This window comes from Pristis pectinata, chromosome 1, assembly GCF_009764475.1.
Source record: "Pristis pectinata isolate sPriPec2 chromosome 1, sPriPec2.1.pri, whole genome shotgun sequence".
NCBI classification, from domain to species: Eukaryota; Metazoa; Chordata; class Chondrichthyes; order Rhinopristiformes; family Pristidae; genus Pristis; species Pristis pectinata.
In genome coordinates, this window is record NC_067405.1 from 6293104 (window position 1) to 6305695 (window position 12592).

The 12592-nt window shown below is 46.0% G+C and overlaps 2 protein-coding genes across 2 annotated transcripts in view; one reads left to right on the forward strand and one right to left on the reverse strand.

The window, feature by feature from the left end:
- The window catches only part of LOC127575129 (indian hedgehog protein-like), an 88154-nt gene extending 82847 nt beyond the window's left edge, over positions 1-5307 (forward strand). The window contains exon 3 of the mRNA XM_052024809.1: positions 657-5307. Coding sequence (XP_051880769.1) covers positions 657-1324 — 668 coding nt within the window. The 3' untranslated portion in view covers positions 1325-5307. The remainder of the gene's footprint in view (positions 1-656) is intronic.
- A 95-nt stretch (positions 5308-5402) lies between these two features.
- The window catches only part of slc23a3 (solute carrier family 23 member 3), a 94927-nt gene continuing 87737 nt past the window's right edge, over positions 5403-12592 (reverse strand). Inside the window, exon 12 of the mRNA XM_052024792.1 lies at positions 5403-7335. Within this exon, the coding sequence (XP_051880752.1) occupies positions 7016-7335 (320 nt within the window). The 3' untranslated portion in view covers positions 5403-7015. The remainder of the gene's footprint in view (positions 7336-12592) is intronic.

The following is a 12592-nucleotide window of genomic DNA, read 5'->3' on the forward strand; positions in this document are numbered from 1 at the left end:
TCGTTATTCCTTTTTTGTGCACTATTCATTTACTTTTGTAATTGATAGTAATTTTATGTCCTTGGACTGTACTGCTGCCGCAAACCAACACATTTCACATCAAATAAGTCAGTGATAATAAATCTGATTCTGACGTCTGTTTTTATTGGTATTGGTTTATTATTGTCACGTACCGAGGTACAGTGAAAAAATTGTCTTGCATACTGATCATACAGGTCAATTCATTACACAGTGCAGTTACATTGAGTTAATACAGAGTGCATTGATGTAGTACAAGTAAAAACAATTACAGTACAGAGTAAAGTGTCACAGCTACAGAGAAGGTGCAGTGCAATAAGGTGTGAGGTCACAACAAGGTAGATCGTTTTTATTCTTTGCCTTTCTATGTTTCCAACTCTCTCCGTCTCTCGATCTCTCTAGCTCTCAATCTGTCTAACTGATCTGATCCCCATTTCTGTCTGTCTCCCTCCCCCTCTCTCTCTCTGTCGATCTCTCTGCCTGTTTAATCAGCCTGTCTCCTTCGCTTCCCTGGCTCGGTCTCTCGTCTTGAACCAGGAATTTCCTCGAAGCGCCAGCACATCCATCCTTCACACAATTACTAAACTTAAGGCTGAAAACTGATGCATGATTTCTCCTCCTCTCTTGTGTTTTCCCAGATCATTCCATGGCGGCCAAAACTGGCGGCTGTTTCCCTGGGAATGCCAGTGTCCTGTTGGAAGATGGACGGAGGAAGAAGGTATCTGAACTGCAGCCCGGAGACCGGGTGCAAACCGTGGATCAAGAAGGCCAAATTATTTTCAGCACCTTCATGACCTTCCTGGACCATGAGCCCGAAGCGGTGAAGATATTTCACGTGCTTGAGACCCAGGATCCGCCTCGGAGACTCCTATTGACCGCCGCCCACCTGGTCTTTGTGGCGGACAATTTCACCTCGGACCTGGGCCGCTTTAGACCCACCTTTGCCAGTGAGGTGAGGGTCGGGCAGTATGTGTACACAGCGGACGACACGGCGCAGCGGCCCGCGCGGGTGACGGGGATCTCGTTGCAGGCCGACGTGGGAGCCTACGCCCCCTTGACCCAGCATGGCACGCTGGTGGTGAACGGCATGCTGGCCTCCTGCTTCGCCGCCATCGAGGGTCACGGCCTGGCACAGCTGGCCTTTGCCCCGCTCCGTCTCTGCTACAGACTGGCGTCGATCTTTGGCCAAAGCAGTCCCGCTGTCTACCAGGAGGGCATGCACTGGTACTCCCAGCTCTTACACCGGCTGGGCAGGCTCCTCCTCAGCCCAAAGGACTTCCACCCCTGGGGCGTGGCGCAAGGCTGAGGCGAAGGGGCGTGGGCTGAGGCTTTACCGAAAGAGCCCCACACCCACCCCCGCCCCCCATTTCCTACCCCCATCCGCGTAGGGGTAAGATCAGGCAAATCGCACTGCTTTGCAGTTGGGGCATGCCCTGTCTCTACAGACCCTAGGATTCAAAGGCTGAACAACAATGGATCTGAGACCTCCCTTCTCTGCAGCGTTGGAGGAAGAGCTCCCGGTTGTGGTTTCTGGAGCTAGAATTGGCTTCGGCAGGGTTGAAGAAAGAAAGTCTCACCTTGATTGTTCTCACCTTTCACTGACTTACCCTGGGCCCTGCTTGAGTCAAAGCAATCCGTATTTAAGTTTTGCCTTCTACAGAGCGTTCTACAGAGCTGCAGCTAACTGGACAAGGATGTTCAGATGCAACCTCAGACGCAGATTTGAAGTAATGCATTTTGCCCTCATCTATCATTTTGGAATTTCTTTTATGCCCCATATTGAATGGGAACGGCTATGTAAACATGTCACGCTCCAACTGCAGCCAATGGCAAACCTGCAGACAGTTTTGCTAATGTGTGGACCTGCGAATTTAATAATGAGAAATAATTGACAGCGCATCTACACAGATGTACGATGACTAATACAATAGATGTATATATCCTAAAATATCTCCTAGTCCAGGGAGAGACACTTACAGGGTTATCATCTCCATACAGAGGCCAGACAAGGGTTCACAAGTCGAGTCCTAAGTTTGCTTTGCTGCTGATTCATGTTTGTTAAAATCTTCCTAACCATTGTCTTTACAAGACTGAAGATAAATGTCGAGGATTGAAATAATAATCAAATTATTGGTGCCTGGTTTACATCTTACAACTTTCAGAAGAGTCCCAGCAAAATCAATAATGGGGATTAAAGGTAATTAAAAGTTGCCATCTCTGTTCCTGGAGGTTTCAAATGTGACTTTTCACCTTCAACATCCCTCCCAAGTTGTACACCTTTCCCCTCTTTGCCTTTCCAATAAAGGACATTGTTTTAGGTTGTTCTCTCTTCAGTCGATCTTTGGAAGGACTTGCCCTATTCATAACCTCTTCCTGTGTGGGGCAGATCGGTCTGTTAAGGTCCCCGTCCCCTTTCCTGCTGAATGTTACCCCTCACGATAGAAAGGACGGAGATTAATCTTTTCAACTCTAATCTCACTACAAACCCAGATTAAGGATTGGAAAGGGAGTTTGGAGTTTGACACTTCAATTGACCATCTGAGCATGGTAAATGTTAGTTAAAGCCACAAGTAGAGGCGCCAATAAACCCAGCTCCACTCACTATCTAGACTGCCCATACTTTACTCTCTACCTTCCAAAATGTGCCCACCAAGCTCATTGTCAACCACCGCATTGCAAAAGCTTTTGACTTGAGACTCTTGGGATATCAGGAAGATGGGATGGGAAGTCTTGTTTCCATAACAGCTCCTAAGCTGTTTAGACACAGCTTAGAAACCCTTCCTAAACTGTCCTTGGGTGTATTGGGAAACTCAAGGTCCCATGGGAACTCATACATCCAATTCACTAGGTTGGCATTATCCTTATTGAAGAACAACATCAAATTTGGAATGTTATATAAAAAAGCAGTTTGCTGATTACACAGGAATGTTGAGGTTGAATTTCTCTGATCTCTCCAGCTCTGCTCTGGTACTGACTCATGCAAGATTGTCCTACCACGGATTTCCTTAACCACCTCAGTTTGTTCAGAGGTTTACTTTGGATGGCAGAAAGACCTTCTAATTTTGCCAGCTGCTTTCAGAGAGGCTCTTTATTTGTCTTCAAAAATATTTAAGTACTGTTCCAATTCTTCCACCTGCAAACATCAGACTTATAAACGGTCAGTAAAGTTGGATTTTTCTTTACACTGGCCCTGATTCATTACAACAATTCAACGCCATACACATTTCATTAGGGTGGGTCTTCTTCTGTCTTCTGACACCTGGAGCTTTAGCTAAACCATCACTCTGAGTTTGCCAGTTGAACCCACACATAATCTTGGTCAGCTGGTACCCGTCCAAGGAACTGCTGCACTGTTGAAGGTACCACCTTGTGAGGTACTGTTGCCTCATTGAGTGAATGTGAAAGAGCTTGTTGGCACTGCTCTACTGAAAGGGAATAGGGAGATCCAATCCAATGGTCAACTCCCTTCCCTCAACCAACAACACCAAAGACAAATTATGGGTCCTTGCTGGTTGCAAATTCACCACTGTGTTGTATAAGCATGGTGATGCACCCGTAATAAATACATTGGCTACAAAATGCTTTAGTATCCTGACAAGTCGCTACGTAAATGCAAATAGTTTTCCTACAGAAATTCCCGCTGCTATATTTTAGGCCAAACTTTTCCAGTTTGTGTGGGATCTTGTGGCACAGTGAACAGGACAAGTAAGGAATTGTTGGCGGATTGATGATGGTGGCTTGATGTCACAAAGAGAAGTGTCAATCAAATACGGCTGCCAAAGATGGTAAAGTGAAGCCTTGGGAGATGAGGAGACATCAGAAGGGGAGAGGAGGTTGTGACTGCGAGGATGGTGGAGACATCCTGTGGAAGGAATGTCACTATCCAGGAAATTTAAGTAGTCTGAATTGGAGAAGGAGGAAATGTTGCCCCCTTTCTCTTTCTCTCTGCAACATCAATACAATGCTCTCCCTTGGGACAGGTCCATTCTGAGCCAGCTCCAGGTAGTGGAATAAAGCCACCCAAAGAAGGGGAAGAGTTCCCACCCACTACACCCAGTGCCATGGAAACCCCCTGACCCTTGACTCCTTATCACCTCCATCAGCACAATTAACACATTGGCAACACATGAGGCTGAACACAAGACAAAGTGCGACTGAGTGCAGGACTGAAGGTGAGATCAAATGCAGGACTGTGTTTGTAACTGGCCATGTGACTAAATGCAGGATTCAACTTAGGACTGAATATTTAACTGACCACGTGATGAAATGCCAAACTGCATGGTTAACTGAACATGAGACTCAGCATGTTAGAAAACATGCATGTGACCAATCACGTGACTGGGCACAGGGTGAGGCACATGATTAAACACGACCAAGTGTGTACGTGTACACCTGACTCTTCATGTACAACATGTAAATGAACATGTGACAAAACACACAACTGAATGCATGTATGAACTCTGAGCATCAGACTGTGTTACTCATCACATGAGCTAATACTCGACTGAACACGGGACACACAAGTGCACGCCTCAAAACTTGTTAGAAAATCTTACACGCACGCGCACGCACACACACACACACTTGGTTGGGTTTAAAGTCTCTATTTACAGATATACCCCACTCAATGCTCAATTCTCCCAAAAAGTTAGTTGATTTTATTTGATTTTGGAAAGAATATATATGTATATTTCCCTCAATTGCAATGGTTAAGTTTAATGTGTAAATTTACACCCTGGGCCATGTGTGTTACTTATGAGATTTATTTTTATACTTGTGAATTGTAATATAGAATTGTAAAAGTTGGCTGTCAATATGAATTTTATTATATTATATATAAAACTGCTATCAGTCTGTAAAGTTTTAATTTAAAAGATTTTCAAGAACAGAGATATTTTTATCTTGACTTCCAATGTTATTCTGGAATCTCCTGTGACTAATCTTGCAATGTACTTTGTCTTCTTCTATTTAATGAATAAAATTAATACCTGATCAATGAATAGCTCTGTCAAGTGCACTGAGTTTAAAGCGCTGGCAAGTAGAACGGAGGGGAAGTGGGGCCAAACAGATTACCTTTGAACGGTGTCCCTATCGTAACATTTAACTGCCCAATTTTGCATCTGTCATGATCCATTTAGGTTTCACACATCTCCACAGTCATTCCATGATTAGCATACCATTTTGTTTCTCTTGCTCCATCTCCTCCTCCCTCACCCCTGTTACCTTCCCTTCCGCCTCACCCTATTTCCCATCTCCATCTCCTCTTCTCCCCTTCTCCTTCCAGCCTATTCCCTTCTCACCTCGTCCACATTGCTCTCCGCCCCTTCCACCTTCCTTTCCCCCTCCCCCGATTCCACCCCCGCCCCCGCCCCCGTAACCCTTTGCTTTTTCTCACCACAGCTGCTCCTCACTGCCTTCCCTTATGGTTACCGAATCTCCAACGGAGAAGAAGGCCACTCCATCCAGCTCATCCCACTTCCTGGCCCGTGATCTGCAGCCCTCTGTGCTCATTCAGATGCCTCTTAAACACATTGAGGGTTTCTGCTTGCACTTTCCTTTCAACCGGTGAGTTCCAGACCTCATCAGGTGAGAAGAAAAACTCCTCAACTTCCCTCTCACCCTTTTTAAGAGTACCTGATGCCTCGTGATTCCTGACACCTCTGCTGGTCTGCTTTCAGCTCCCCCTGTTCGAATGAAAGCAACTACCCATTAGCCAGAACAAACTCATTTAATAACTCTCCTCTGCACCCTCTCAGGTGTTTTACCACCTCATTCCTGTGGCGTGGTGACCAGAACTACACTTACCCTTCTACCCAAGGCCTACCCAATAGGTTATTTCGTACCAACCATGACTTCTTAGTGCTTTTGCATTCTGTGTCTTGGCCAATGAAGGCAAGTACCAGGTGCCTTCTTAGCCACCTTATTGTGGAATCTGTTGACCCTAACCCTAATCTCTCTCAGCAAGATGGTGCCGGAGTGTGACGACTCGTTGCAAGCCGCTCTCTGCAGATCTACTCATTACTTCTACCATAACCATTCGAAATACCAGTATCTAATCCTAACCCATTTGCCCTCCCCAGATAAGATAAGATAAGATTTCTTTATTAGTCGCATGCACATCAAAACACACAGTGAAATGCATCTTTTATGTAGAGTGTTCTGGGGGCAGCCCGCAAGTGTTGCCACGCTTCCGCCGCCAACATAGCATGCCCACAACTTCCTAACCCGTACGTCTTTGGAATGTGGGAGGAAACCGTAGCACCCGGAGGAAACCCACGCAGACACGGGGAGAACGTACAAACTCCTTGCAGACAGCGGTGGGAATTGAACCCAGGTTGCTGGCGCTGTAAAGCGTTATGCTAACCGCTACACTACTGTGCTTGCCCAAGGTGTTTTACCTCACACTTCTTCAGGCTGGGTTCCATTTGCCACTTTTCTGTCCACCTAATCAGTTTCCTGCCTCCTGGAATTTTCGTCCCCACTATCGACGACACTCTCATTTTGAATCCTAGATGTTTCCTGAATCTTTCATTCGCCCCCTAAACCTCATGCCCGCTAGTTACCTGCTGTGCCTCTGGTCTTCCCATGACCAGTTGGATAGCGAGCAGACACATTGTTAACCCAATTGGACAATATGTGATTGTCAAGTTTTACAAAGCAGCCTTTTCCTTCCCAGCTCTCAATATTTTTTATAACTTGCAAAAGCTGTGAAAGTTCAAATTTTCCATGGTCCCCTCCACCCCTGCTGTGACAAAGACATTTTTTTTCCCCAGAGATTCCAGGACAATCCTGAAGGATTGGAAACTCCAAATACCCCTTACACCTCCAATTGGCTGGATCCCTGGAACCTTCACCCAACCGCACCCATTTGAACAGTCCCATCTCCCAGTAATTGTTTCATAGCAAATGACTAAATATGTGCAAAGATAATGAAAAAGGAAAAAGAATCTTTTTATGGGCTAATGTTTTTCCTTGTTGGGTTTTGGCCTCAGCAGTCTCAATCTGGAATTCTTAGAATCCCCTGAACATTCTTGGAGGACCTGGAAACCCTTTCTTCCTCTCGGCTTGCCTGGAGAATGGGAACAGGGAGCAAGTCCCTGTTCTCCTCTACCTCTGCGTGTTCCCGTGTTGGTTCCGAGACCGGGCAAAGGTTGCGGAAGGGAAAGAACTTGGGGCACAGGTACTTCAAAGACGTGTGCACACCAGCAGGGAGCTGATAAATGTCGATTAGTTCTTGCTGCTGACAACTGAGTTGACCTTCCTGCCGCAAATGGAAACCGGGGAAATCTGCCACCAATCCTCGTTCTGCCGATGTCCCTGAAATCAAAATCAAGCACATTTTTGTTTAATAATGCCTCGAAATCAACATCAACATTGGACAGGGTTGTCTATAAAGCACATAGTTGACACAACAGTGCCCTAGTTTCATCCTATCAAAGTTAAATTCTGTCTATTTGCTCTGAGTTTAAGGTTTCCCTTGTACCATTGACCAGAAACTAAGTGTAGCAGTTAACGTAACGCCTTACAGTGCCAGCAACCCGGGTTCAATTCCGGCTGCTGTCTGTAAGGAGTTTGTACGTTGTCCCTGTGTCTGTGTGGGTTTCCTCCGGGTGCTCCGGTTTCCTCCCATATTCCAAAAGACGTATGGGTTAGGAGCTGTGGGCATGCTATGTTGGCGCAGGAAGAGTGGCGACACTTGTGGGCTGCCCCCAGCACGTTCTCAGTAACGCAAAAAGACACATTTCACTGTGTGTTTCGACATACATGTGACTAATAAATAAATATATTAATATATATAAAGCACGTAGTTGACACACCAGTGACCTAATTTCATCCCATCAAGATTAAATTGTGTCTATTTGCTCTGAGTTTGTTTCCCTTTTACCACTGACCAGAAACTGAACTGGAGTAGTCATGTATACAATGTGGCTACAAGAGCAGGTCAGAGGCTAGGAATCCTTCAACCATTAACTCACCCCCTTACATCCCAAAGCCTCTTCACCATCTATAAGGCTCAATTCAGAAATGTGATGGAACACTCTCTACTTGCCTGGATGAGTAGCTTCAATAAAACTCAAAAGGTTCAGTCGATAGGCACCCCATCCACAACCATTCACTCACTCCACCACTACCATCTACAGGACACACTGCAGCAACTCACTAAGTCTGCTGAGACAGCACCTTCCAAACCATGACCTCCACCGGCTAGTAGGACAAGGGCAGCAAAAGCATGGGGAACACCACCCCCTGGAAATTACCCTCCAAACCACAAACCGTCCCAACCTGGAAATATTTCGCCGTTCCTTCACTGTTGCTGGGGCAAAATCCTGGAACTTAACATCATTGTGGGTGTGCCCACACCTCAAGGACTGCAGCGGTTCAAGAGGGCAGCTCACCTCCACCTTCTCAAGGGCAACTAAGGATGGGCATTTAAATGTTGGCTCAGCCTGTGAAGCCCACGTCCCTTGGATGAATATAAACAAAATGCCCCATTCACACTCTCCCCATATTCCAGTTCCGAGAAAGCCTGTATCTGCTCAGCCAGCCATCCTCCCGTGATCATGATTACAAGCAGCCTAGGGAGTGAGTGGAGTGATGAATCCCCAGACACTAATGGGTGAATGGGTAAGTATGGTGAGGTTTTATGCCTCACCTTCTGCTTCAGAGAGATCTCATCCTGCAAAGTCATCCTCTCTGGAGTAGTTGTACAGTCATACAGCACGGAAACAGGCCCTTCAGCCCAACTGGTCCATGCCAACCAAGGCGTCCATCTAAAGCTGGACCTATTGCCTACATTTGGCCCATAACCTTCTAAACGTTTCCTATCCATGTACCTGTCCAAGTACCTTTTAAATGTTGTTAATGTACCTGCCTCAACCACTACGTCTGGCAGCTCATTCCATATACTGACTGTCCTCTGGGTGGAAAAAGTTGCCCCTCAGGTTCCTATTAAATCTGTCCCCTCTCAACTTAAACCTATGCCCTCTAGCTCTTGATTCCCCAACCCTAGGAGAAAGACTGTGTGCATTCACCCTATCTCTGCCCCTCATAATTTTATACACCTCTATAAGATCACCTCTCATTCTCCTACACTCACAACAAGGTAGACTGTGAGGTCAGATCCCATCTCATCATATAAGGGAACCATTCAATAGTTTTATTACGGTGGGATAGAAGCTGTCCTTGAGTCTGGTGGTATATGCCCTCAGGCTCCTGTATCTTCTACCTGATGGGAGAGAAGAGAGAATGACCCGGGTGGGTGGGGTCTTTGATTATGCTGGCTGCTTCACCAAGGCAGCGAGAGACAGAGTGCAAGGAGGGGAGGCTGGTTTGATTCTCTACCTCAATACAATATTCTTCCACTTTCATACCCCTTGATGCCTTTTGCAGCTAGAGATCTATTTCCCTCCTTCTTAAATATATTCAGTGACTTGGTCTCTACTGCCTTCTGTGGTAGAGAATTCGACAGATTCACCACCCTGTGAGTGCTGCTCTCTGGAAGAATGACAGCCATACATTCTTGTCCCTGAACAGTGTAAGTAATTCTGTCCTAGAGTAATACAGCAGGGAAACAGGCCCTTCAGCCAATCTCATCCATGCTGACCAAGACGCCCATCTAAGCTAGTCCCATTTGCCTGTATTTCACTCGTATCCCTCTAAACCCTTCCTATCCATGTACCTGTCCAAGTATCTTTTACATGTTGTTGTTGTACCTGCCTCAATCACTTCCTCTGGCAGCTCTTTCCATATACTCATCACCATCTGTGTGAAAAGGTTGACCTTCAGGGTTCTATTAAATCTTTCCCCTCTATGCCCTCTAGTTCTTGATTCCCCAACCCTGTGCATTTACCCTATCTGTGCCCCTCATAATTTTATACACCTCTTTAAGATCACCCCTCAGTCTCCAACCACCCAAGGAATGAAGTCCTGGCCTACCCAACCTCTCCATATAAAGCAGTCCCCCAAGTCCTGGCAACATTCTCGTAAATCGTTTCTTCACTCTTTCCAGCTTAATGGCATCTTTCCTATCGCAGGGTGACCAAAACTGAACACAATATTCCAAATGCGGCCTCACTAACGTTTTGTACAACTGCAACATAATGTCCCAACTCCTGTACTCAATGACCTGGCTGATGAAGGGCATCACTTGACTGATGTCACTTGGCTTTAAAACCTCTCAAAGTTTTCACTGCTCAGTAAAGAATTATAGCCATATAATGTCACATCAATGAGTCACCGTCCATAAACTGCTTAAGGGGAAAATGCAGAGAACAAGTTGGTGCCTTTACTATCGTTTTACAATAGGAGGGATTATCCTGGATCCAGACCAGTCCCCACCTGCCAACACTATCACAGATATGTCAGTCCTCGGCCTCCTCCGTTGTCGGGAGAATTCCAAGCGCAAACTGGAGGAACAGCACCTCACATTCTCCGTCTTGGAACCTTGAAGCCTAACTGAATGAACATTGAATTCTCCCACTTTAAGTAAACTCCACACCCCTTCCCCATAACCCCGCACCGTGTTTCTTCTCTTCTCCCCTTTCCTAGCATCTCTCCCTTTTTTTCTCCCCTTTTTTTCCTTTCTCACCTTACCTTTGACCCCTCCCCTGGTGGATCTGCTCTCCCCTCCTCCCCCGCACCTGCCTTTCACTATCTCCTACCTGCATCTACCTATCACCACCTTGTGCCCACCCCACCTCCCCTCTTCTGTCCACCTATCACTGCTCTGTTTTTCCCTCCTATATATCGGGCTTCCCCTTTTCCTATCTTCAGTCCTGAAGAAGGGTCCTGACCCAAAACGTTGACCGCCTGCTTTTCTCCGCGGATGCTGCCTGGCCTGCTGAGTTCCTTCAGCATCACAGTGTTTTTCATCTACATTCCAGCATCTGCAGTGAGTATATGGAATGAACTGCCAGAGGAACTGGTTGAAGTATGCAAAATGGTACCGGAGCGTGGCTATTCATTGCAAACTGCTCTCTTCAGATCTACTCATTTACCAACATGGACAAGTTGGACCGAAGGGCCTGTTTTCAAGCTGTATCACTCTACGTTCTGCCAAAAAAGTGCATATATGGAACGAGCTGCCATTGGAAGTGGTAGAGGCAGGTACAATAACAACATTTTAAACAGAATTGGACGGGTACATGGATAGGAAAAGTTTAGAGGGATATGGGCCAAACACAGGCAAATGGGCATCTTGGTCGGCATGGGTGAGTTGGGCCGAAGGGCCTTTTTCCATGTTGTATGACTCTATGAATAATCTTTACTGGATCTGGAGGGACAATTGGTCAGACCCTCTGTGCTTGAGAGGAGGTGGGCCCTGTATTCCCAGACCCCAGGTGGGGACATTGAAGCCTCACCCAGGAACAGTTTGACAGTTCTGACAGCAGCAAACTATCTGAGGCTTTTGAGCAGGTTTTAAATGTTTATGACAGTCAGTGATGTTTCAAACCAGTTCAAATAGACTTAAGTTATTCAAATAAATAAAAATTAGAAAATGAAGAGATTGGTCGGGCAGCACCTGGAGTATTACGTACAGTTTTGGTTACCCATTTATAGGAAAGACGTCACTAAGCTGGAAAGAGTGCCAAGAAGTTTTATGAGAATGTTGCCAGGACTCGAGGGCCTGAGTTATAGGGAAAGGTTGGACAGGCTAGGACTTTATTCCTTGAAGTGTAGGATGATCTTACAGAGGTGTATAAAATCATGAGAGGTATAGAAAGGGTGAATGCATGCAGTCTTTTTCCCAGGGAAAGGGAATAAAAAAAACTAGAGGGCATAGGTTTAAGGTGAGAGGGGAAAGATTTAAAAGGGACTTGAAGGGCAACTTCTATACGCAAAAAGTGTGGGTATATTCAGTTCTGGTCGCCTCATTATAGAAAGGATGTGGAAGCTTTAGAGAGGGTGCAGAGGAGATTTACCAGGATGTTGCCTGGATTGGAGAGCATGTCTTATGAGGACAGGTTGAGCGAGCTAGGACTTTTCTCTTTGGAGAGAAGGAGGATGAGAGGTGAGTTGATAGAGGTGTACAAGATGATAAGAGGCATAGATCGAGTGGACAGTCAGAGACTTTTTCCCAGGGTGACAATGGCTAACATGAGGGGGCATAATTTTAAGGTGATTAGAGGAAGGTATAAGGGGGATGTCAGGGGTAAGTTTTTTACACAGAGAGTGGTGGGTGCGTGGAACGCACTGCTGGCAGAGGTTGTGGGGACAGATACATTAAGGACATTTAAGAGACTCTTAGATGTGTCTATGAATGATAGAAAAACAGGGGGCTACGTGGGAGGGAAGGGTTAAATAGATATTAGAGCAGGATAAAATGTCGGCACAACACTGTGGGCCGAAGGACCTGTACTGTGCTGTAGTGTTCTATGTTCTATGTATATGGAACGAGCTCCCAGAGGAAGTGGCTGAGGCAGATACAATAACAACATTTGAAAGACACTTGGACAAGTACAGAGGGATATAGGCCAAATGCAGTGAAATGGGACTAACTCAAATGGACATCTTGGTTGGCATGGATGAGTTGGGCTGAATGGCCTGTTTCCATGCTGTATTACTCTATGACTAA